This window comes from Hippopotamus amphibius, chromosome 2, assembly GCF_030028045.1.
Source record: "Hippopotamus amphibius kiboko isolate mHipAmp2 chromosome 2, mHipAmp2.hap2, whole genome shotgun sequence".
In the NCBI taxonomy this organism is placed as follows: Eukaryota; Metazoa; Chordata; class Mammalia; order Artiodactyla; family Hippopotamidae; genus Hippopotamus; species Hippopotamus amphibius.
The window spans coordinates 100,653,911-100,681,192 of record NC_080187.1 but is presented as its reverse complement, the minus strand read 5'-3'; the positions used below and the strand labels follow the sequence as shown (position 1 = coordinate 100,681,192).

The following is a 27,282-nucleotide window of genomic DNA, read 5'->3' as shown; positions in this document are numbered from 1 at the left end:
GAGGATGGATGAGGCCAGTGTGTTCCTGAGGACATGAGGGACCGAGGGTCTCCAGGCAAGATTATTAGCTGAGTTAATTCCAGAACCTTGCTACAAGATGTGGTCCAAGGACCAGCAGCAGCAGCATTGGAAGCTCAATAGTAGTGCAGACTCTCAAGCGACACCCCAGACCTTCTGATTCAGAATCTGAACTTTAACTAGACACTCAGTAATTTGTATTCATCTTTAAAAAAATTATTTTATTTGTTTTATTTTTTGCGTTGGGGCTTTGTTGCTGAGCACGGGCTTTCTCTAGTTGCAGGGAGCGGGGGCTACTCTGTTGCGGTTCACGGGCTTCTCATTGCAGTGGCTTCGCTTGTTGTGGAGCACAGGCTCTAGGGGTGTGGGCTTCAGTAGTTGTAGCATGCGGGCTCAGTAGTTGTGGCTTGTGGGCTCTAGAGCGTAGGCTCAGTAGTTGTGGTACATGGGCTTCGTTGTTCTGTGGCATGTGGGATCTTCCTGGACCAGGGATTGAACCTGTGTCCTCTGCATCGGCAGGCGGATTCTTAACCACTGCACCACTAGGGAAGTCCCTGTATGCCTCCTAAAATTTGAAAAGCACTGACTGAGCTATAGCAGTGGTTCTCAACTTTTGCTGCACATTAGAATAACCCAGGAGCTTTTAAAGGTCCTGATAGCCAGGCCTCACCCCAGGCTGATTTCATTAGACTCTCTAATGGAATGTGTGGGTTGAGACACAGATTTAGAAAGAGGTTAACCACTTAGAACAGGGCCATACAATTACCAGATCTGAACTTCCCCCATAAACATGGTTCATGGAAACTGGACCACAGACTCTTCCTTCCTGAAGACCTCACAAAAAGTGTCAAAACCCAGCAAAAATGTTCTGGTAGCAAACAAGCTAAGGAAGAGGTACAAATTCTAGGAAGAGACTTTGAAACTTTGAAATGTGGTGGAGAAGAAAATAAATAGAAGATTCTGGTATAGAATAGAGAAGACCTACCTACCCAAACTTCCACCAGATGGTGTTTCAAGGAAAGGGGGCTGGTGACAAAATCCTGAGAATTCTCACTACTATCCACCAATATAAAGGAAAAAAAAAAAAAAAAGCCCTGAAGAGTAAATAGGCAGTGTAAAGGAAAAGTTGAGAGTATTGTGAGTTCTTGAGACCTCAGCAGAGGCAAGAAAACCAACAGATCTGGCCGTTTCCCAGTAACCCAGTGACCCTGGTGAGTGTCCCCTGAGGATACCCATTCATGGAAATAAGATTCATCTCCTGGTACAGGATGTGTATAAAATCTCATGTTGAGAGGGGAGCCCAGGACCTTCATTAAAAATCTCCACAGCCTTAGCAGAGCTCTCTGTGCTTTTAGGCTGGGAAAATTGGGTAATATACACCATATAGCCTTCCAACAGCAGTTTGGACTGTGGAAGAGCAGGTCTCAGGTCTTCAAGAAAAATTCAGATCAAATAGATCACAGGTATTATAAACATAATTGCCTACAGGTGCTATAAATAAGTAATGCTGGTTAGGTGTGAGGCAATAGGGAGGGGTATGGTCCATGGTAACTAGAGAGCAAAAGCTTCATCTCAAGCAGTAGTTTTTTTTTTTTTTTTTAACAACTGATTATCAATTTATTAAAAATGTTGCTTTAAGCATCTGCAATGGTGACTTCAACCTCGACCCCTGGCTCAATGCTGATGGACGTGATCTGCTTGACAATCTCGGAAGGGCTGTGCAGGTCAATGAGTCGCTTGTGGATCCTCATCTGGAAACCATCCCAAGTCTTAGAACCTTCACCACAAGGAGTTTTCCTTGTAGTTATCCTCAGAGTCTTGGTAGGCATCCGAACGTTGAGATTCTTTTCCTTCGCGCCTCTGATCAGGTCGGCACACACCTTCTCCAAAGACTTCCCATTGCGGCTGGTGAGGGTGATTCTAATCCGGTGAATCGCCACCTCCGGTTCCACGGGCGTCTTCCCAGTCAGTATCTTTAAAAGCCACGGCTGCGGTGCGGCTTCCTGACCGACTTGTTCCTCGGCGAGAGCGAACAGCGGTGAGTCAGGAGCAGGAGCGGGCGGCACCAGGCTCCGCTGCAGCTGCGACCGCGTATGCCTCAAAGAGCCAAGCAGTACTTCTTAAAGTGTGGGCCCCAGCAGCATCAGCGCCACCTGGGAACTAGTTAGAAATGCAAATTTCTTAAACTGTAGGTGGAGCCTAGGGAAAGCTGTTTCAACAAGCTTCCCAGTTGGTCCTGATGCTTGCTAAAGGTTAATAACGGGCGGTGTAAAAAGTCTCTAGTGGGTTGTTGCTGTCTGAGAACATAAGTCCAGCGTTGTCATGTCTTCTGGTTTTTTCAAGAGAAGCTAAAATTGTGGAATTTTATGTGGAACCTCCTATTTTTTAAATGTTGGTAACAAATTTGCATTTTGTAGAAAATACCAAGTGGAGCAAATAAAATACATGATTGTCTCACAGGGTGCAAGTCTGTTTGATGTAGAACATCTGGATGAAATTGCCCATGCTAAGCATGAAAAAGATGAAAAGAAATGACATGGTAAATGTATACAATACAACAGGAAGGAAAAGGATTGAGAGAGACAGAACATGTAGAGATAGATGAACAACTCAGTCTAGAAGGAAAAAATACCCAAAGGAAAAGAGAACTCAAAAATGAGATGATAAAATGGCAAGGAAATGGAGCTGTTACACTTTGAGGACATTTGAGATGTATCCCTGGTTTTAAACCCATCAACAGACCAACAACACTGGAAATCAGTGAACAGGCTTTACAAGCCGACCATTGGATGGGTGCCATCGCCTCCCTTCTGAAAGTTGGCCAAGCAGAGAGGGACTCACTCCAATAAACATGCCTCTGAGTGGCAACCAATCAACAACCGGCTCATCCAATGATGTCATCCAGGTCCACCTCTAAGCTCCACCTTCCCCCAACCCCTAGGCGACATCAGATCTGGTCCGCTGGGAGAGAACGTAATAAAGCGATCACTCCGGGTTTGTCTTTTTTATTTGACATATTGAATGATGGTCTCATGCTTTGACAAATTCAGGAATGAAAAAGTTGAAGGAAAGTAAAGAAATCGGTGGTGAGAAGTGAATGATACAAACCAGAACAAAGAATAGAACAACCACGAGGTTGCGATTATCGAATAGGATGTGAATGTTATAAGATGACAAAGTAAAATAAAACTAAAGCAGAAGGTTGGGGTAGGGAGGTGGAGGGAAGTTTAAGACATTTAATTTCCTGAACATTTAACCTGCAATATCTAAAATTCAACCAAAGGGTTAAAAAATGATCCTAATATATTAATCTCTGTTCCAATAGCTTAAAAAATTATTTTTATAATATAAATATGTACTAACATGCCTAGATATTATCTTCCTATTCTCATAGTTCTTATACAAAGTAAATGCAAAACTAGTAAAATCTAGATTAGCAATGATAACTTAAAAATAGAGTTTAACTACAACATCCCTACAGAAAAGAGCACAGATCACTGTGTAGCAAAATGAATTTTCTCAAGATCAACACACCCTTTGTCAGCACCCGGATCAAGACTTAAAATATTGTTTGCCCTGACATTCATCAACTCCCCCAGCAAAGGTAAGCTCCAAGCCTGACTTCTAACATGAGCTTCATTTTGCCTCTTTCGAACTTTATAAAAATGGAACCATAGCAGCGTGCTGTCTTTTGTGACTGGCTCCTTTCACGCAGTGTTACATCTGTGACGTTCATTCATGTTGCTGCATGTGGTTGTCGTTTATTTTTATTTTACGTAGCATTCATACTGTTGTGTGAAGATGCCATAGTGTATGCATTCTATGGTTAATGGACCTTTGAGCTCTTTCTGGATTTTGGCTACTAGGAACAGTGCTTCTGTGAACATTCTGAAGTGTGTTTTTTGGTGAACATATGAGCATTTATCTGTTACATATATTCCTAGAAGGGGAGTTGCTCAGGCAGAGTAGACATATGTTCTGTTTAAGTAGATGCTGCCAAACAGTTATCCAGAGGCATTGTAGCAATTTATCCTTCCACCAGCAGTGCATGAAACTTGCAGATGTTCAGTATTCTTGCCAGCAGTTGGTACTGTCAGTCTTTCTAATTTTAGCCCTTCTGGTGGCTGTTCAGTGATTATCTCACTGTAATTTTATGTGCATCTCCCTGACAACGAATGAGTCTGAGCACTTTTTCACATGTTTGTTAACCATTTGGATATTCTCTTTCATGTAGTGTCTGTTCACAGTTGTTTTTTTTTTTCCTTCATTACAGGTGGGTTATCTTTTTTCATACTGACTTGTAGAAGTTGTTATATGTTGTGAATTCAAGTCTATTGTTGGATGTATTAAATAACAGAAGTTCTTAATTTTAGTGAAGTCCAAGGTTATGAAGGTATTCTCCGAAGTTTTCATCTGGGAGCTTTATTGGTTTACATTTCATATTTAGGTTTGCACTTCATCTGGAATTGATTTTTGTGTATGGGATGAGGTAGGGGTCAAGATTCATTTTCTTTTTTCTTCATATAGGTTTCCTGTTGACCTAGCAGCACTTATTGAAAAGACTGTCTGTTCTTCACTGCATTGCAGTTCCATCACAAATCACGTGACTGTATGAAGGTTTGTTTCTGGACTATTTTTAGGTCCTTTGGTCAATCTGTTTATCGCTCTGTCAGTATTACATTGTCTTAATTATTATACCTTTACAGTCTTGATATCTTGCCATAGAATTCCTTTAGTTTTATTCTTTAAGATATTATTGCCTTTTCCATATAAATGTGTATTTCCATATAAATTTTAGCTTTAGATTGTCAGCTTCTTCAGGGGAAAAAGAAGCATGTTGGAGTTTTGATTGGGAATAAATTGAATCTATAGATCATGTTGGGGGGAACTGATATCTTTACAATCTTGAGTCTTCCAACTCAGCATGTATCCCTCCATTGATTTAAGTATTTTCTAATTACACTTAGTGATTTTTGTAGTTTTCTGTATGAAGGTCTTACATATCTTTTGATGGATTTATTCCCAGACATTTGATATTTTGATGCTATTGCAAATGGTCAAGTTATAAATATTTCATTTAAAAATATTTTCTAAGTACTACATAGGAATACAATTGGCTTTCGTACCTTGGCCTTTTATCCAGGTACCTTCTAACTAAATTCACTTATTAATTCCAATAGTTTATCTGTTGATTCTTCTCTTTTGTTTGTTTTTTAACTTCACAATCGTGTGATCTAATTCTGGCAGACAGATGGACTAGGGATGGATTATTTTATCCAATCTGGATTTGAGCTGATTAGAAGCTGCATTTCTGTATTTGTGAAAACTGGCTTATTTCCATTGTTCTTAACTCTAGAATAGATGCTTTCAGGGGTCCTAACAAAAGCTGGGCTGTTTCACGGGGCTTCTCTTTCTAAATCCCAATTTTGTCTCCCCAGCTCCAGAAACCCTGTTTAACTTCTCAGCCTCTTGGTCAACAATTATGTACTGAAAGTGCCTGGGGGTGGGAGGGCACTTCCCTGGTGGTCCAGGGGTTAAGACTCTGAGCTCCCAATGTAGGGGGCCCAGGTTTGATCCCTGGTCGGGGAGTTAGATCCCACATGCATGTTGCAACTAAGAGTTGCATGCCACAACTAAGGAGCCTACCTGCCGCAGTGCAACCAAAGAAATGAAATAAATAAATATATTAAAAAAAAAAAAACAAGAAAGTGCCTGGGGGGAAAAGTGGAGCTGAATGTCAGGCTCACCTCTCACCTCTCCATGCCTCTCTTTCTTCTGGGACCTGGCTCCAGAAATCTCTTTCCTTTCCATTATTATTATTTTTTTTCTTTTTTTTTCTCTAAGAACTTTTATTGAGATACAATTGACATACAATAAACTGCATATATTTAAAGTGTACAATTTGATATTTTTTTTCTTATTAGTAATGTATATATGGCAATCCCAATCTCCCAATTCATCCTCTTTATTATTTTTTAAATTATAGCCATCTTAGTGGGTGTGAAGTAGTACTTTATTGTGACTTTGATTTTCATTTATTTAATGGCTAATGATATTGAGCATTTTTTTCATGTGCTTTTTGGTCATTTGTATATCTTCTTTGAAGAAGTGTCTACTCAGAGCCTTTGTTTATTTTAAAATTGTGTCATCTTTTTATTATTGAGTTGTAAGAGCTCTTTATGTATTCTGGGTATCAGTCTCTTATCAGATATATTTGGTTTGCAGATACCTTTTCCCATTCTGTGGACTATCTTTTCATGTTCTTGATGATATTGTTTGCAGCACAGAAGTTTTTAACTTTGATGAAGTCCAACTTATTTATCTTTCCTTTTATTGCTTGTGCTTTTGGTGTTGTATCTAAGAAGGCTTGGCCTAATGCAAGGTCACAGAGGTTTTCCCCTAAGAGTTTTAAAGTTTCAGCTCTTACATTTTGCTCTGCATTAGGTGTCTGATCCATTTGGAGTTAATTTTTGTGTCTGGTATAAGGAAGGGGCCTGCCTTCATTCTTCTGCATGTGGGTATCCCGTTGTCCCAGCACTGTTTGTCCCATATCTTCTAAATAGGCCCTTCATCGTGTTCTTCTCAGTGACCCCAGGGCCCTCAGTGCTACATGACCTCATGCGTGCCCACGAGCTGCTGGTTCCTGGGACATTTCACTTATGTCGCTATTGGTTATAACCAGGACATATATCCCCCAGGACCTGGGTTAGATTGGAGATTGTTTCATTCAAGAATGTTGGGCTTTGGGCTTCCCTGGTGGCGCAGTGGTTAAGAATGCGCCCGCTAATGCAGGGGACACAGGTTTGAGCCCTGGTCTGGGAAGATCCCACATGGCGCGGAGCAACTAAGCCCGTGCTCTGCAGCAAGAGAAGCCACTACAATGAGAAGCCCGCACAACACAATGAAGAGTAGCCCCTGCTCGCTGGAACTAGAGAAAGCCCGTGTGCAGTATTGAAGACCCAACACAGCCATAAATAAATTAAAAAAAAAAAAAAAAAAAGAATGTCGGGCTTTGCTGTCTTCTTAACTTAGTACAGAGGAAGGAGTGTAAGAATTTGGTGTGGAATATATATAATTTCATGGAAGACTGGGGTGGGCAGTGGTCAGGGTACTACATTGCAAAAGAGACTCATCCCGTAGCCCCCACCCCCACCCCCCCAGCCACCTCCCTGCCCCAGTTTTCTATGGAGGAAGGAAACCCATGGTCTGGCAGTCAGAGACTGCTCTGCTTCAACACCTGCAGTGTTGCTTTTCCTATGGAAGCCTTGCCATCCAAACCTGTTCCCTTAGCGGGGATTCTGATGGGGTGCTGACTCTTGCCACTATGGTCATTAAAGCAAAATGACTTCTTTTTCCAAAAGGAACATCATGAATGCAACCAAGTGCCGGAGGACTTCCTGGATGCCCAATGCTCACGCACCAGGAGGCCTGCTTTTTAATACTCTTTAGAACTTTCTCTGTCGCTTTGAGCATGCCACTTCTGTCTCCCCTTCTGGAAAATGGGAGTTGTAATCTCTGTCTTTAAGCATAAAGACAAAAACACCACCACCCTCCTGAAATTTGGGATGCATCTTTAAGTCTGGACACAGTTCATGAAGTGTATCAAGATATCTGGATGATAACCTGGTGAATGTAAAGAACTAGGTACCTGTGGGTTTTTTTTGTCTTGGCCCCGTGTTCAGTCATCACTCACAATTGTAAATGGCTTTTCCTCTGGAAGATTTACAAAAACTCTTTATGGTCAGGAAGGACTTCATCCACCTTCTTTCTATATTCTCCCCACGTCAAAAAAGCAGAAAGCAGAACCAGAGCTAAGAGGGAGTGTTTAGCCAGCAGAGGGAAGACTTTCTGGCAAGAATCTCTGATGTTCTGAAGGCTCAGAGCTGCGTCAGACATGTCAGCTGAGTAGTGGAGCCTGTTATCACATGTTGTGATGTCTCGGAAGAATACAAAAGGAAACATAAGAAGAAATTCAGATGAATCATGTGTAACTTGTTGAGAAAATGTGGCTGAACTCTCCCTTTCACTGAATTATTCTCTATTAAGCATTTTACTGTTACTGACTCCAAGCTCACTCTGCTCACCGCATGACAGGCCAATAAAATGGGAGATGAGATGTTGAGGCAAGGAATATGACTTTATTTGGAAAGCCAGCAGGCCAAGAAGATGTCAGACTAATGGCTCAAAGTAACCATCACATTGGGGTCTGGATGCCAGTTTATTTTACAGCACAGAGACGGGGAGGAGGTGAGGAAGTAAAGTGAAAAGGCCATAGTTTTGCAGATATCCCCTGGAACGGCCACCCTGGCGGAGGGGATGTGTTAGTTTCTTCTTTCCTGCAGCAGTTCACAGGTGGACAGGGTCTGGATGCGTCCATGAACAAAGGCACTTTGGTTTAACATTCAGGTGGAGGGGCAGGGTTCCCCACGGCAGGCCATTATGTAGAGACAGGATCCTTTTGGTGAACAAAAGCAACGGGAAGCAAAGGTTAAACAAAAAGAAACGGGTCCAACATGGAGTCAGATTTGGCTCTCCCCTGTTACATTACCTGGTCTTTGAACTGCCAGTGACATTGCATATTTATTCAGTTACTGATTCACGCAACAGATATTTCCTGCGTACCCACTGTGTGCCAGGCATGGTGCGTGGGCTAGCAGGGGACAGAAGAGTTCAGCTGCCATGCAGTTTGGAGTCCCGTGGGGGAAATCTGCAAAGAGATAGAAATCTGCAGGTAAATAGAAATACAGGTAAGCTACAAACTGGTAACTATTATGACGACAAAAGATTAAAGGTGCAATAAGGTAGGAGAGCAAAAAGCCTGATGACCTGGGGGAAGGCTTTTCTGAGTGTGATGGTTAATTTTTCTGAGTCAACTTAACTGGACTAAGGAATGCCCAGGTAGTTGGTAAAACAGTATTTCTGGGTGTGTCTGCAAGGGTGTTCCTGGAAGAGAGTAGCATTTGAATTAGTGAATTGCTCCTCCCCGCACCCCGCGTGGATAGGTGTCACCCCTAGAGGGCCTGAATAGAACAAAAAGGCAGAGGAAGTGTGAATTCTCACTCTCTCTGCTGGATCTGAGACATCCATCTTCCCCTGCTTTTGTGCAGTGGTGATGGTGGTTCTCGAGCTTTTGGACTCCCAAGGCTTATGCCATCAGCCCCCGGCTCTCAGGCTCTAGGACTCAGACTGAATTACACCACCGCCTTTCCGGCTGCTTCAGCTCACAGACAGCAGAACATGGGACTCTCTGGCCTCCGTAACCACGTGACCCAATTCCTGTAATAATTTCCTCTTATGTATATGTGTATCCTATTGGTTCTGTTCCTCTGGAGAACTCTGACTGATACACTGACTGTGACAGACTTGAAGGGGGAATACTGGGAGGAAGAAGGTTCTAGGAAGAGGGAACAGCAGATGCTAAGAGCCTGGGGTGAGAATGAACTTGGTGCATTTGAGGACATGAAGAAGCCCATGTGCCTGGGTGAACATGCAGAGAGCAATGAGATGAGATCAAAAGGCTTTAGCGGGATGTTTTGACTTTCTATCCTGAGTGCAATGGGAAACGATTCTAGGGCTTTCCGAAGGGGACTGATTTAGTCAGATTATATATGCACATGTTGAGTGTCTCTATGAAGAGAGTAAGCTCTTCACAGCAGGGCTAGAGTCTTATGTTTGTTTATCTGCTGCAGAGCCAGCATTGTGCTGTGTGCATCACAGGGGCCAGGCAGGGTGAGTTGTGATGGTGGTTCATGTAGGAATTCATTTAACTTGAAGTTTAAAAGTTTGGTTACTTGCACTACATAAAAATAGAACATCTGTGTTCCCAGTAACACAGTCTGGGAAGACTAGTGTTATGTTAGTGTGCTAAAAGGATAGATGCCTTTTTCTTCATAGGTTTACACACATGTATATATAGTCACACATGCATATATATAAAAAAAATATATATAAATATACAAATATATATAAATATATATATATAATTTTTTTCAAGTGAAACCGTTTCTTACCTGGAAATCCATAAATGATTTATTACTTTTCCTAACTCCTCTCTATTTCTAGTTGAAGACTGTTCCTTTTTTCATTTTGCCTAAAAATATCCTCCAGCTAATAAATAGGTTCAAAGGCAGACAAAAGGAGTTTCCACAGGTTATGAGAAAATGTCAGGCTCTTGAAAGACCTCCACCGATACAAAAACATAAATCTCAGAAAGCTCTTTTGAAATGTCATTCACCTTCCTTTCTCATAGGAAATCAGGGCCCAGAGAGAAATTAACTAACGTTACAGTTCATCTGGACCTTGTTACTCAAACCAGGATAAGGATGGTAGAGGAGGATGGACCCAGCAGAAGCAAATCCATTTGGAGTTTTATAGTTTCCCATTAAAAAAAAAAAACCTCCTGTGCTTTCTGGTAAGACAAATGTATTCATCCCACATTCAGCACCTGGAAAATATTACTCACTGATGACAACCCAAAGAGTTATCTACTAGCCAGCACTGGGATGGCAGACAGTGCAGGAACAAAAGTCATCATTTGGTGCTGAAGCAACAGGGTCTCTAAGACATAAAGCCATCAGGAATGTCTGAACATCGCGAAGACTGAGGTCTTAGCAGGCTGGGTTAGTTTGCTTCTTAATATCACTTCTGGTTACTGTCATTAGTATTTTAAGAAAGTATGGATTCATTCATTTCTTCACTCATTTTCTCTCTCTGTCCTTTCCTTCTTCCCGCCTTCCTTCCCGCTTTCCCTTCCTTCCTTCTTTCCATCCATCAAGTGTGTTCTGTTACTGATGGATAGTTGATGGTGAGGTGGATACACAGAGGTGTAAGCAGGGTCCTTTCCTTCATGGAGTTTTCAATCTAGTGGGAAATAAAAAATACGCAATGTGTGCAAGACCCTGTCTGAAAAGTACCCCAAGGTTGTAAACCTCAGGTTGGAGGGAAGGAGGCTGTGAAGGGTGATTAGGTAGTTGTGACTCAAGACCTACAGGAAACAGAGGTTCCCAGGAGGTCCTCCTGCTTATTAGTTTGCTTTGGGAAGGGGCTGAGTCGTCCTCATGCATGGCGTGTTTAGGAGGGTTTCCGTTGTCAGGTGAATTTTTGGGGTATCTGTAATGATGCCCAGCACTGAGGTCAGCCTCCCTTGATCCTGCCCTTAGGGATTAGCCGAAGAGGAGCTCTGTACACTCCTGCAAAAGCGGGCACCACATTTCTCTTCTTGTTTTCCTGCTCAGTCACTTCTGCACACAAAGGCGTTGTCAGATGCCACCTCTCTCACATGGGCTGTTTTCTGCATCCTGGAGACCTGGTGGACCCTTCCTTTCACACTGTTTGTCCTTGAGTGCTTGTTCACGCCCCTTCTTGGATGAACTAGTTCGGAACTCAGTGTGTTGGCCCAGATGCGAGTCACCTTTACCCCGCACACAAATACGCTTTCTTATAACTTCCAGCAAAGGCAAGGGGTGCGGAGAGGCTTTCAGAGGTGATTTGAATTCATTCTTCCGACCCCAGAAGAAAAGTTCCCTGTGGGCAGAGTAGCCCGTTCTTTTTCAGAGAATCTTCCCAGCAGGAAAATCTATTTATTCCTGTTGGGTGGTGTCCCTCTCTGCCACGTGGAGCTGCTCAGTACTGCTTCTGCTCTCCACAGATCTCTTTGACTCTGGGAACTGAAGTCTCTGGGACCAAAACATGATCTGCTCCAAGAGGCAGTATAGCAAGATGGTTAAGGAAGTCGGATTCCTGGAGCCACACTGCCTGTGCCCAAGTTCTCGTTCTGCCACTTAGCAGCTGAGACACTTAACAGGCGATGCATCCTCTCTGCACCTCAGTTTCCTCAACTATGAGGATAATGCTAGTATGTACCTCACAGACTCCTGAGAGGATTAAATACCTCGAGTGTCCAGAAAGGGCCCTGGCAAAGAATAAACATCATATAACTTTTCTCTATTATTATTTCACCTTGGATAATAGGAAAAAAAATATTTAGACTAAATTCTCATTAGCAATTTTTTTTTCTCTTTCTTACTTGGTAGGAAGTGTTTGATGAGGAATATTGATGCATGTTGCTACAGCTAAAGAGATACATAGATTGAGAATCACTGACTTTCTTATGTCCCTTCCCAGCCAGTCACCCTCAATCCCAGCCCAGTGCAACCACTGTCCTGCCTTCTGTTGCTGTACATTCTGTTTGTCTTTCTAGTATCATCTAAAGAGAAGCATACAGTGTGGAGTTTCTGTGTCTGGCTTAGTTTGCCCAGTGTTATATTTTCTGGTTCAACTATGTTGTCCTGTGTATTAGTTCATTTCTTCGTAGTACTGAGCAGTATTCCATGGTGGGGACATATCCATGTAACACCTTGTTTATCTAGTCACCTGTTGATGGACACTTTATTTCAAGTTTGGGCTGTTATGAATAAGGTTGCTGTGAGCCTTCATGTAGATGTCTTTATGTAGACACATGGTTTCATTTCTTTTGAGTATACCCAGGAGTGGAACTGCTGAGGTCCTATGGCCAGTGGATGTTTTACTTTGTCAGCAACTTCCAAAATGTTTTCCAAAATGTTACTGTTTTTCATCCTCACCAGTAATATATGAGAGTTCCAATTACTCCACATCACCAACACTTGGTATTGTTAAATGCAAAAAAAAATTTAGCTACTCTAATAGGTATATAATGTTATTTCCTTATAGTTTTAGTTTCTGTTTCACTGATGAATAGTCACATTAAGCATCATTTCATGTGCTTATTAGGAATTTGTATATCTTCTTTGGTGAAGTATCTGTTAAAATCTTTTACTCATTTTTCTTTAAATTGGATTACTTGTCTTTTTATTACTGAATTGTAAGAGGTCTTTATATATTTTAGTTACAAGTCCATTGTCAAATATTTGTATTATTATTTTCTTCCAAGCTCATTTTTTAAAAACCTTTGCTCCCTCCAAGCTGTATCAGGTATTGATCAAGAGTTAACTTATCCTCAAGTAGTCCCAAACCGGGGGATCTCTTAAAGAAACACCAAGTAATTGCTTGCCACTGCAACCTGGCATTTCCTCTATTCTTGGAGCTAAATGTTTACATTTGGAGTTGAAAAGACACCCTGTGTGAGCCTAGAAACGGCATTCCATCTGATGCTGTCAGGAAAAACAGCTCTCAGACCCAGCATTCCCAAATCTGCAAGATGGAACAAACAGATGTTTTGTCCATCACAGGAGGGGGTCTGTCACATTTCTGAGACGTTGTCTCTTTCTCCTGCAGCGTCCTGACGTCTGTTAGTGAGCCGTTTGGCCAGATGGGGCATCCCTGGCCTCTATGATTCTCTTCCGACAAAGAGCGAAGGTACCCAAGATGGGCAAAAGTATGTCCTGTAGGCTTAGAGGATGGCCACTGGAGACCACTCTCACCCCACAGGAGAAGGACCCCGGAGGCATTTATCTAGACCAGGAAAATAACCTCTAAGCCAAACGCAAGTGAAGGAGAAAGTGGTGGTTTAGGCAGTCAGGAAACTTCTAATTTCCGTCATTCTGTAACAGATAGTAAAATAATAAAAATACAGTCAGATGTTAATCGAGTGTTTACTAGTCACCAGACACTGTGCTAAACAGTTCACAGAGGTCTTCTCCTTGAATCATCGTAAGAACCCAAAGAGGAAGGCACTTTTGTTATGCCCCTTTCAGATAAGGAAACCGAGGCTTAGAGAGATTATATAACCAGTAATGGCAGAGCTGGTGCATTCACTCATGTCTAACACCAAACCTGTGCCTTGAGATACCTCAGAAAACACTTTCCCTTACAGGCAAGGCACTAGTCTTTGTGGTTAGCTTATGCTTTCTTTATCCTTTCTGGATGCCTTTTCTTTGCTGATCCCACAGGTTCCCAGAGAAAGGCATGGGGCCCAGTGCTTTTCCGACTCCTTTGCTTAGGATGGAATTCCTGATTTGGTGGGACCTTTGCATGCTGACTTACTGACTGATCCCTGCAGACTTACTGTGAAGACAGCTCCCAGAACCAAATCTCTCATTCCCAAGCTATGCTAAGGACATGGTTCCCGGTTTCTTTATGATAGTGAGAGAGAAGGCTGACCCGTGCCATTCTGCAGAGACATTCTAAGACCTTCATGAGAGCCCCGTGGGTATCAGTAGGCGTCCTTCTTCCCTCAAATGCGTTCTGGATGTTGAGAAGAGCGCCGCCCGCTCACAGGGTGCTCAGCGGGGCTCACTCACTGTGAGTAAGGGGCCGCTCCCTTGCTGGCCGTGCAGCGAGCGTGATTCAAATTGTCCTCCACCCCACCACATGTGTCCGCATGTCCTGACCGCCAGGATGGCTCGAGAGCGCTGGAGCCGTGAACGTTAACACTGGGGGTGCCAGGAGTCCCCATTACTTCATCCAAGATAGCCCTTGACGTCTGTGCCGAACAACTTTGTCCGTATCACCAGATAGTACATGAAGGAATTAGGAAAGGTCTTTTTGAAAGTGAAAGGGGGAAATACCCAAGTTCATAGGGGAGCAGAAGCTCAGGAAGGCCTCGCCTGTGTCCTTAGACACCTCTCAGCAGAACCTCGGGGGAGGCTGGGCTTTTCAGCCGTGAGAACCGTGGAGGAGGCAAGACAGAGACCGACCAGAGAAGGAAGGTGCACGTGTGTGCACGCAGGTCTACGATCCAGTGAGCCCGCCGGGCAGCAGGTGGCTGCGAGCAGCGCAGATGACAAGGCAGTCCTCTCTATGCTCTGTGCCCAGGCCTGGCCCTGGCATGACTGAAGGGGTTTGGAATATGAGGGAACCCACTTTGGGAGCACGCCTCAGTGGCCTGGAATCATGGGAATCTGCTAGGCTCTGGGGTAGCTCAGCTTGATGCCTTTTTTTTTTTTCATAATTGAAGTATAGTTTATTTACAGTGTTGTGTTAGTTTCACGTATACAGGAAAGTGCTTTAGTTTCATATATAATCTTTTTCAGATTCTTTTCTTATAGGTTATTATAAAATATTGAGTATAGTTCCCTGTGCTATACAGTAGGTCCTTGTTGGTTATCTATTTTATATATAGTAGTGTGTATCTGTTAATCTCAAACTCCTAGTTTATCCTCGTCCCTTTCCCATTTGGTAACCATAAGTCTGTTTTCTATGTCTGTGAATCTGTGTTGTAAATAAGTTCACTTGTATCATTTTTTCTTAGATTCCACCTATAAGAGGTACCGTATGATATTTGTCTGGCTTATGTCACTTAGTATGTTGAGGCTTTTGATACCTGGCCGCACCAAAAGCTGTTCACAAATTCCTTTACCAGCCCTAAGCAGTGGATAGAAGTTTTGTTTTGGTTTAGATTAGCTTAGTGGTTCTGAGGCTTTGGGGGAGAATAAAAACACAATTATTTCCTTAAGAAATGAGGTCGGTACCTAGATGAGTACCTGTTTGTTTTTGATTTTGAAGAAGAGGAGGAGGGAGAGGTAAGGAGTTTGATTCTGGGAAGGAAGGCGGCATCTAGACCTAGATAGCAAAACATTAGGTCAGCACAGTGTGTTGCCGGAGCCCTGACCCTAATCGCCACCACAGCATTCCCCCATCCTTCAGGCATTAGTTTCTCCCTCATTTTCAGAGTGCTTTCAGCCATTTACCCATGTGTTCATTTTAAGTGGTGAGTCGCTCCCTAAGGAGGCAGAGTAGCGTAGTGGTTCATATGCTAGAGCCAGCCTGCCTGTGTCCAGATCCCATAATAAATGAATGCATTTAATTAGCTTTTCTCGCCTTGTTACTCTTTTTGGTTTGCGTTCAGCTTCTTCCCATGTTACATGATGATACTACAAATATATTTGTATATAGGATTTTTCATTCCTGTGGGTTAATTTATTCCCAGAAGTGGGATCACTGGGTCAAAAGGCATCCTGTTAGTGTGTGAACTTGACAAGTTACTCGATATCTCTATGCTTCCGTTTCCTCGTGTGTAAAGTGGGATTGACCATCATAGTACTTTCCTCACAGGTTTGTTGTGAGAATTAAATGCGTTGCCATATGAAAAACATGGAGAATAATATCTGGCACTTAGCAAGTATTATACTTAATACTTAATTTATTGTTACTCTCTCTGCCGGGGTATCAATTTTAAGCCTTATCTCTCGTTGTGAAGTGAAGGGTTATCCCCTATTGAGAAAATCTTAGCTTTTAGGGAGTGGTGGGAAAGCAGCTTCTTTAGAGGGGGCATCTTAGCTGGTTCCTTGATTGGAAGCCAGGGGCAGCCCTCTCTGCCTGGGAGACGGGGGCTGCTCTCAGAGGCCAGCAGCGAGTGGTGCAGCCGGAAGAGCTCGCTTTAGCCAGTCCCGGGAACCCAGCAGCCCAGGGTCCCACGGCAGGTCAGCTTCCTCGCCCACAAGCTTCTCCCTCTCTACCACGCTCAGTGTTCCCTGAATTTCTTCCCCACAGTCAGTGGGGCCGCCAGAGACCTGGGGCTGCAGTGACAGGCACATAATGAGGCCGTGCGTTTGAGGAAGCGTCCCACTGGGGAGCAGAGCCATTTCATCACCTGCTTCCGCCTGTCACTTCTGCTGCCCCCGAGACCCAAGTGTCACGTAAGCATTTATAGGCCTCTTTGAAGGCAAGTGGTTGCTCAGGTCCGGGGGCTCCGTGCGCTGAAGTTCAAGTTCTTGAAGCAGTGGACTGTGAATTTTGGGCGACTGGGAGCCCTTGACGAGGCTGTCTCCCATGATTTTCCCAAGGCTCATATCCAGATGCCCTAAATAGTTATGTGAACCTCAAGGACGACTGCCATTAATTTCCTTGATAGTCACACTGGGCACTTTATTAAAAGTTTTCAAATGTCATTTTATTTTTATTTATTTCCAGCTCTCTTGAGATATATTGATAATTCACATATAACATTGTGTAAGTTTAAAGTGTGCAGTGTGCTGATGTGAAACACTTACGTATTGCAAAACGATCGCCATCATAGCGTTAGTTCACACCTCCATCATGTCACACGTCTTTTTTTGTGGTGAGAACATTGACGGTCTACTCTCGTAGCAGATTTCAGGTATATAATACAGTATTATTAACTACAGTCACCATGCTGTACATCGGATCCCCAGAACTTATTCATCTTATAACTGGAAGTTGGCACCCTTTCAATAACTTCTCCCCATTCCCCTCACCCCTGCAGCCCTGGTAACCACCATTCTACTATTTCAATGAGTTCAGCTGTTTTAGATTCTACATCTAAGTGAGATAATGCGGTATTTGTCTTTCTCTGTCTTATTTCACTTAGAATAATGCCCCCAAGGTTCACCCATGTCATCACAAGGGCAGAATGTCTTTCTTTCTCATGGCTGAATAATACTCCATTGTGTGCATATAGCACATACTCTTTTCCATTCATCTGTTGATGGGCACTTAGGTTGTTCCCATGTCTTGGCTGTTGCGAATAATGCTGCAGTGAACACGGGGGTGCACATACCTTTTCTAGTTAGTGTTTTCATTTTCTTCAGAGAAATACCCAGGAGCAGAATTGTTGGATCATATGATATTTCTACTTTTAATCTTTTGAGGAACCTCCATACTGTTTTCCATAGTGGCTGCACCAATTTACATTCCCCAAAACAATGCACAGTGGTTCCCTTTTCTCTACATTCTGGCCAACACGTGTTATCTGTTGTCTTTTTGATGATAGACAGCCTTTCTAACCGTACACTGGGCATTTTATTCCCTGATGATTTGGGAGTGACATACGTGCCTAAATGGTCCATGTTATACATGGTCCACTAAAAACTGACATATCTTGGTTTAAAGGGAACAAATCTAAATGTATCTTTTATTGTTCTATCTGTTATTGATTACTCTTAGAATATGACACGGGAAAGGATTCACTAGCACATTGAAGGTGGTTAATAAATACTTGTTAAATAAATGAATGGATGAACATACCATGGTTTACTTAGCTGTTCCGTATTGTTGGGCTTTTAGGTTGCTTCCTTTTTAAAAAATTATAAATAACGTCACTTTGAGTATATTTGTGTGTGTATAGCTTTTTCTTTCTTTTGGGTTATTTCCTCTTTTAGGAGTAGAATTTCTGAGTCAACAGGTATGAATAATTTTATGGCATTTGGTATGTATTTCTAAACTTCTTTGCCCACGTTTGTATCAATTTCTAAAGTTCCTAGCAATGTTTGGGTGCCAGTTTCACACCACCCTTACTGACTTTGGGTGTTAACATAATTTTTTTTCTAGTGTACTAGATGAATAATGGTATCTTGATATTTTAATTATGCATTTTTTTGATTTCCAGTGAGGCTATTTTTCTGTTTTTGATTACTAGTTGAATTTATTATTTTGTGAATTGCATTCACTACTGTTTTTCTTAAATTAATTAATTAATTAATTTATGGCTGCCTTGGGGTCTTTGTTGCTGCGTGCAGGCTTTCTCTAGTTGAGGTGAGTGGGGACTACTCTTTGTTGCGGTGTGTGGGCTTCTCATTGCCATGGCTTCTCTTGTTGTGGAGCACGGGCTCTAGGTGCACGGGCTTCAGTAGTTGTGGCTCGTGGACTCTAGAGCGCAGACTCAGTAGTTGTGGCACACGGGCTTAGTTGCTCTGTGGCATGTGGGATCTTCCCCGACCAGGGCCTGAACCCGTGTCCCCTGCATTGGCAGGTGGATTCTTAACCACTGTGCCACTAGGGAAGTCTGCTACTGTGTTTTATTGTCAACAAAATGACATATATCTTACAAAGTTATTAACCCTTTATCCTATTTGCTGTAAATGTTTTCCTTAGTCTCTGATTTTTTTAAATTTCCTCTTTCTCCTTCCTGCCTATCTTCCTTTCTTTTTTCCTTCTGTTGTTTTAATATCCAGGTAGTCAAAACTGTTGACATTATCTTTTGACCTTTTCGTTTATAAGCCATGAGAATGTGAGTGCTAGTAACAGAGGGGAAAGACAGGCACTTAATACACGAGGTGGGAATATTTCTCTAGTTTTGTATTGCTGGCTAGTTTACACCTCTCTCCATATGTACTTTGGGAGTTTTTCAGTCATATGAGTATAGTTCATACTGTGAAAGGTATGATATAGTTCCAACACTTTTGACATCGTGAGTTTGTTCTGTGGGATTCAGCAACAAACAGGCAGAAGGCTCACTCTGCTTCTTCCTCCCTCCACACTCCCTTTGTGAAGACCATGAAGATGGCAGGAGAGGAGAAAGGCAGCTGATCTGAGTGCTGGAGGAAAGAAGAGGATGTGATGGTGAAATGCGCTTCACTGCCTTCTAAGTGAAAAATGTGGGAAAGGAGAAGGTTGGAGTCAGTGTTCTTAGCTTGTGCAAAGCTGGCTTTTAGGGCTGATTTAGGGGGTCTGTGCACAGTGGGAATGTTTGTGCTGGGTATATCAAAAAATCAGAATATTGAGGCTCCAAAAGACTGGTGCCATGGAAGATCTGAAGGGCCTGCCTCTCCAGGGTTTCCCATCTGGGTTTTCAATATCTTCTGTGTTTCCCATGGTGGCTATTTGTGGGACAGGGATGGTGCTAGTTGTTATATAACCAAACAGAGCATGCGTCCCAGCTTGCCAGTGCCGGGAACTACTGTCTGTCTATATTTTCTCATGTCTACAAAATTGCTTTGACATTAAGATGCTGGAACCTTAGCGTGAGAAGGGAACTTGGCATTTATCTGCTCAAAGTCCTCTATATAGTGAAAGAAAGAAAGAAAGAAGGAAAGAAGGAAAGAAAGAAAGGAAGGAAGGAAGGAAGGAAGGAAGGAAGAAAGAAAGAAAGAAGCAGACAGTAATATCACCTGCTTCGGAGGAGCTCCAGGATTTGAGATATCCTTTCTGGACCCTTATGGTACCTGTTGGGTTGAGGCAGGGGTAGATACATCTGGTCCAGGCCTGGGAGGCAGCAGCTGGTGGAAAATCTGGTGAGAAGGAGGGCAGAGTGGGAGCTGCACTTCTCTGTGGCCTGGCAAGGGTGTGGGAGAGATGGGGTTGAGGGTTCCCTGCTTCTGGAATGGGGTAATGAATTGAAATGTCAACACAGAGCCTTCTGTCTCAGAGGGATTCGTGTAGGAACAACTGAGGATTTGAGATTTCAGGGTTTCCAGGCCGGGGGGGTGGGGGGGTGCTGAGGTTTTCTGTAGTTTCCCGCCAGCCCCTCATTCCATCTGTGTCTTGGATGACGGGTTACACCACTCCCTGGCCGATGGGGTGTCCCTCTCCCCAGACGGTATCAGGAATGAATTAGCATGTTTCCCTCTTGTAAGTGATCCTCTTTTTGAGTAAACATCCCCTGGGTTTCTGTGATGTGTAACTAATGGAGTGCTAAACTCTCAGGGCTGGTTTAAGACTCAGAGCGCACACGTGTTGCCAATCCATCATGCTCCTAATACTAATTAACATAGCAGGGACCCAGTAAAGCCACGGATCCTACACACAGTACCCGGCTCGGGTTACGCTCTCCTAACAATCTCCCTATTGACCCAAGGGGAGTGCACGTTGGGAAGAGGCGCTCTGGCCCCTTCTCCCTGGGCCGGGCCTGCCCCACCACATAAAAAACCCCACCGCGCATCAAGGTAACCGTGGTGGTCACTGTCCCCTTGGGGTCTTGGCTTCAGGGATGGTGCCTGAGTTCACAGAGCTGGGGTGGCGCTCCGCGGCTGTGCCTCCCTGGGCCTGTTTCTCTGACCCCCTGGGCTACTGTTCAGACTGGGATTTGGGGCCCTACCTGGTTCACAGCTCGTAAGCAGGCCTCTCAGGGCGGTTGTTTTATCCGGCTGAAACCTGGCTTCCCTGCACACTTTCAGAAGCATTTATCCCTCACCCCAAAGTCACCAAACAGATAGGCGTCTATATCTTGATTGGGGGTTAGTTACATGGGTGTACACCAAAAATTATTGGATTGGACACTTAATGCCTACGCATTTCACTGTATATGAATTCTCCCTCAGTTAAAAGTTTCTAAAAATTACTCTTTGCAGCTACCTATCCGAATGAATCAGGAGTTTCTGAGTCTTATAGTCAAAACAAGTTATAGAAACAGATGCCGAAGTTAATGTAATAGGCGTCCATCACCTTGTCAAATCTTGTGATCATTATTCTCTAATGACATTATTCTCATTAATGTAAGTGACTTTGAATGTAAACTTAGAAAATAAAATATTATAAAAAATAAATAAAAGGAAGGGCACATTCAAAGCCCATCATGGTGGAACCTCGTAAAATATTAAAAATTCCTGCTTTAGAATCCTCTCATCAAGGGGCGATTGATCCAAGAGAAACATGATAAAGCATTTGTAGTCTGGTGTTGAAGTGCTCAGCAAACAAATCCTGTGTAATATAGCATCCAGCTAAGCCTCCCTTTCCTCAGTTTCCATGATTTAGGGGCTGCCCGGCTGGGCTGGGCGGGGGGAAGTGGAGAAGCAGAGACACACAGGGTCCCCATTCCTGTTTCAGTGAGGGTGGCTCAGAATTTACCTGTTTCACGTTGGGGTCTTGTAAGATGCTTTCTTTGGGAGAAAGGTTCTTAAGCTAAAGTATGTTTGAAAATGATGAGCAAATCTCAGATCTCAACTTAATATGTGTATCATGATATAGCATAATTAGAGGAGATATTTGCATGAGCACACATTATCACGTGAGATGTCCTTTGTTATCTTTCCAGAGTCAGCAAGTCTTTAATGTTGAAGTATGTCTAACATGTAATGTGCAAACAGTAATAGTTATGCATAATGTAAGATATCATATGTGCTTAATAGTTCCACGAAATCACATATGTATTTATGTGATATATACCTACACTTAATAGTTCCATGAAATAGAAAATAACTATGCATAATCTAGACTATTGTAATACTTTAAAAATGATGTATCAGAATTTATTCCATAAAAATAGGAGGAAAAACAGAAGTAACCTTAAGAGTGGTGTTGCATGGAGAGAGAACGATGACCTAAAAACAGTCTGCTTGTGCTCAGGTTGTTGGTAGGTGATGGCTTCTTTTTCACATATTCTTAGCCTAGGAATTTGCTTATTTAAGTGTTGAACAAGTAGGCACATCAAGAGAATAATACAGGTCAACATAAACCTTGGGAAACAAGACAAAAACAAATTGTCGCATTGTCAGGCTCAAGAAAAATCAAAGGAAGAAGCTAAAAGCTCATAATGGAGGCAGGAGACAGCAGTTAAATAAACAAACCGTTAGATGAGGGAGAAGGGTAGTGGCAGCACATTGATAATTTGATAATTAGCTAATTGTTGATGACTTTGCTTGTAAAATACAACTTCATTAACCGTGTTAGCTTGATAAACCACCTGGTAAATTAAAGCTGTCTTTCCTTTTAAATATTAACATTATTAGGTAAGTTAATAAATAATATTATACATACTGGGCTTTTTCTGTTGAGATCTCATCTGAATACGCTAATGGTTAAGTGGAGACTAGATGGACTTTACCTGCTAAATATCAATTTTGTTTCTTGCAACTTCATTTCTTTTTTGGATCAGATAGGATGTCTTTCTCTAACATGACGTTCTCCCACTTAACTCTCATATAAAGTGTGCTGTTTCATCTGCACGTCTGTGGTAGTCAGTGCTAACTGAACTCCGCTCTTTGCTGCCCAGCCTCAGACTCCTTTGCCTGGTGCGATGCTCTTGGCAGCCACAAACTGGCAACCTGAGTTGGTTCTGGAACTGAAACCCATTTGCCATCCTGCCTCTGCCCACCGCTGCTTCCTGATGGGAGGATCCACTGGGCCAGTGGGTCTCTCTCTTTGCAGGGACAACGCTTCCTGCACACTTCTTCCTTGTTAGTGTACCCCTCGATAGCTCCTCTTTCTGCACATGCAGATACAGATCTGGAGTCTGGAAGTGCATCTGACTGACACATGTTTTACGATTTTGAAATGAAACAGAAAAAGAATTTGCTGGATAGGTATTTGCCAAGTAAGCCTTTCAGTTACTGAGTCACAGCCGGACAGAGTCCCTAGATATCATAGCTCTAAAAGACTATTTGAGCCCCGGGTCAGTGATGCTTTTTTTTTTTTTTTTTAATATATATATATATATATTTAATTTATTTTGTTTTATTTACTTTTGGCTGTGTTGGGTCTTTGTTGCAGCGCACAGGCATTCTCTAGTTATGGTGAGCAGGGGCTACCCTTTGTTGCGGTGTGCAGGCTTCTCAGTGCAGTGGCTTCCCGTTGCAGAGCACAAGCTCTAGGCGCACGGGCTTCAGTAGTTGTGGCACACGGTTTAGTTGCTCTGCGGCATGTGGGATCTTCCTGGACCAGGGATTGAACCCATGTCCCCTGCATTGGCAGGTGGATTCTTTTTTTTTTTTAATTATTTTTATTTTTATTTGTTTTTTTAAGCTCCTGACTGGAATATAATTGCTTTACACTGTTGTGCCAGTTTTTGCTGTACACCAAAGTGAATCAGCTGTATTTATACATATATCCCCATATCCCCTCCCTCCCACAACTCCCTCCCACCCTCCCAATCCCAGCCCTCTAAGTCATCACCCATCATCGAGCTGATCTCCCTGTGTTATGCAGCAACTTCCCACTAGCTGTCCATTTTACATTTGGTGGTGTATATATGTCAGTGCCACTCTCTCACTTTGTCGCAGCTTCCCCTTCGCCCCCACCCACCCCGTGTCCTCAAGTCCCTTCTCTACATCTGCATCTTTATTCTTGCCCTGTCACTGGGTTCATCAGTACGATTTTTTTAGATTCCGTATATATGAGTTAGCATACAGTATTTGTTTTTCTCTTTCTGGCTTACTTCACACTGTATGACAGACTCTAGGTCCATCCACCTCACTGCAAATAACTCAATTTCATTCTTTTTTTATGGCTGAGTCATATTCCGTTGTATATATGTGCCACATCTTCTTTATCCATTCATCTGTTGATGGGCATTTAGGTTGCTTCTGTGTCCTGGCTATTGTAAATAGTGCTGCAATGAACATTGTGGTACGTTTTATTTTGGATTATGGTTTTCTCTGGGTATATGCCCAGTAGTGGGATTGTTGGGTCATATGGTAGTTCCATTTTTAGTTTTTTAAGGAACCTCCAAACTGTTTTCCATAGTGGCTGTACCAACTTACATTCCCACCAACAGTGCAGGAGGGTTCCCTTTTCTCCACACCCTCTCCAACATGTATTGTTTCTAGATTTTTTGATGATGACCATTCTGACCAGTGTGAGGTGGTACCTCATTGTGGCTTTGACTTGCATTTCTCTGATGATTAGTGATGTTGAGCATCTTTTCATGTGTTTGTTAGCCATCTGCATGTCTTCTTTGGAGAAATGTCTATTGAGGTCTTCCGCCCATTTGTGGATTGGGTTATTTGCTATTTTGGTATTAAGCTGCATGAGCTGCTTGTATATTTTGAAGAGTAATCCTTTGTCAGTTACTTCGTTAGCAAATATTTTCTCCCATTCTGAGGGTTGTCTTCTTGTCTTGTTTATGGTTTCTTTCGCTGTGCAAAAGTTTTCAAGTTTCATGAGGTCCCATTTGTTTATTTTTGATTTTATTTCCATTATTCTAGGAAGTGGGTCAAAAGGGATCTTGCTTTGCTTTATGTCATAGAGTGTTCTGGCAGGTGGATTCTTAACACTGTGCCACCAGGGAAGTCCCAAAGTTCAGTGATTCTTAATCTTTGATGGCCATCAAAGTGCCTGGTTGCTGATTCAGCACCTGTGGAGATGCTGGCCTGGGCACTTTTTTTGGGGTGAGGGAAAGCCAAAACTTCGCAAGTGGTTTCCATCTGTTCTAGAAGTTGAGAGCTTCTACCCTTGGGATAGGTGCAGTATTTGCCCCTTTGAGTATGGTTGAGGCCAATGGAATGGTTTCAGTAACAGGACCCTGGGAGTTGTTGAGGAGTTCTAAGTACTAGATTCTCGTCAAGCCTCCATGCACTGTAGTTCCATGGGAGAATTCTATAATAATGTTTAATGGCAGTTAGCTTATCATTTATTTATGTAGTGTCACTTGCCAACAGTCTATATCCAGATTCTCACGTTAGCAATACTAAAAGCACTCACATAGATGACGTTGACCATTTATGTACAAGTTGTCTGTACTCAAGTATAATGTGTATTTGAGACTTCTGCACTTTCTACCAACAGTGGTTAAAGGAGTTAGATCTACCTAGGTTTGAATTCCAGGCCCACTGATAATTGATCAGATGTGTGACCATGGGCAAGTTTCTTAAACTCTGAATGTCTACAAAATGGACCTGTTGCTCAACTCAGAGAAATTAATTAGATAATCTATTAATGCATCTGGCCTAGGTGGGTGCTCTATAAATGTAGTAGCCATTTTATTTTACACAAATAGCCTGAGTATTGGTCTGATTTTAGACACTGGCATTCATGCTAAATGACACAAACTGCTTTAATGCTTTATACTTCTGTTTATTTAAGTTCCCCATCTTCCTCAGAGTGAAAGCCCAGGTCTTCTAGGTTCTATATGATCTGTCCTTCCCCACTTCTCAAACACTCCTTCACCACCACTGTCTCCCTTACTTACTCTGATACAGTCACATTTGTGCCGCTTCTTGTTTATTGAACACACCGAGCACACTCCTACCTCAGGGCCTTTGAACTTGTCATTTTCTCTGGCTGGAATGTTCTTCCATCAGACAGCAACACCTCTTTAGGTCTCTGCTCAAATGTCCCTGATCAGTGAAGCCACTCTATATAAAATAGCACCCCTTCCAGACACTCCTTATTCCTTTTACTTAGGTTTTTTTTTTCTTTCTTCATGGCACTTACCATCTGACATATTATATGCTTTCTTATTTGTTTGAAATTGTCTGTCTTCCTTCCATAAGGCCAAGGGAATTTGTCTGTTTTGTTCACTGCTGTGTCTCCAGAGCTTAGAACTGCGCTTAACACACGATATGTGCTCAATAAATGTCTGTTAAATTAATGAATGAAAGACCTTTATTTTCCTCTCACAAACTAGTGACTTAATCATTTAATCAGCAAATATCCACTGACCACATATCTTCTTTAAGGTGTTCTAGGTACTATTGGGAACACGAGTTTTAAGATATGATCCCTACTCTTGAGGAGCTTACTTACAGCCTAGATTTAGAAAAATGACTTACCAAAATGATAAAAACAAAATAAAACAATATAAAAATAACAAAAATACAAGGTAGAGTATAAAGAGCATAGACACTGAAATAAATCAGAGAATTTATGAGATAAATCAAAGGAGAGACGTAATCCATGGATGGGATAGGCAGAGAAGGTTTCATAAAGCATGAACAAATCCTTAAGAGAAGGTAGATTGTGATTGATGGAGTATTGAGGGGCTGGCAGCAGGGGGCAGATAGAGAGGTGGTGTCAGTAAAGACCTGCAGGTAGGTTAGAGGGCATTGGGCCGCCCAGTGTGGGTGGGTTCTCATAGACAAAAGCAGGGATTGAGGTTGTGGATGGCTTTGCATGCTAGGTGAGAGTTAGGACTGGTGGCACTGGCCTGGGGCACTGAGAAGGGAGTGATAGAGTTGGAGCCTGGACCACAGTGATGTCTTCAGGTGACGTACCTGCTGATGTAAAGGAGGACTGAATTTGGAGAGGCTTGCCAACAGAGGAGGCTGTAGAGACAGGCCAGGCTGAGGGCATGGGAGACTGAGCCACACACCAGACAAACTCTTGATTACAGAGAGGCTGGTTAGAGAGCTTGGGGATTATTCAGGCCTATTGTCCTGTTTTATTTTTCTTATATTAGCAGTTAGTGTTTTGGGTCATTTTATGGCTCATTGGCCCCTTTAACCAGATATTAAGGGCAAGACTTAGTTGTTTAAAAGTTTTCTCAACCGCAGTTTCAAAACTGGTTTGCAGAGGGCTGGAGACTTGAGTCCAGGGCTTTTATGAATATTTGAAAAGTAAACATGATGGGGGAATTCCCTGGTGGTCCAGTAGTCAGGACTCCATGCTTTCACTGACGAGGGTGAGGGTTCTATCCCTGGTCAGGGAACTGAGATCTCACAAGCCGTGGGGTGCAGCCAGAAAATAAAAGCCAAACATTATGAGCATTAATTTTAATGTTTTATAAATATTAATTACATCAGGCTGCCTGTTTATCAAGATAGTTTACCACACCTGCCCATCCCCAGTCCCATGTGCCCAGAGACAGCAATGAGGACTCTCTCCTGTAACCTGTGTAGGGTGTCTCACCACAGTGCTCACAAGTGTGTTTTGCTCAGAAGCTGCTCCACTGGCAAGACAAGACTCCACCAGAGTCAGACAAATGTTTTCCTGGTCTCTGAGGTCCCGTCGGGTCAA

At 42.7% G+C, this 27,282-nt stretch overlaps 1 protein-coding gene across 1 annotated transcript; it reads right to left on the bottom strand.

Moving 5' to 3' along the window:
• Positions 1-1,609: 1,609 nt before the first annotated feature.
• LOC130844405 (40S ribosomal protein S20-like) lies at positions 1,610-14,392 on the bottom strand. Its single transcript, XM_057720664.1, has 2 exons — positions 14,238-14,392; positions 1,610-2,115 (listed from the first exon to the last, which is right to left on the bottom strand). The coding sequence occupies exons 1-2, from the start codon at positions 14,390-14,392 to the stop codon at positions 1,653-1,655; spliced, it is 618 nt and encodes a 205-aa protein (XP_057576647.1). The 3' UTR covers positions 1,610-1,652.
• Positions 14,393-27,282: the final 12,890 nt, after the last annotated feature.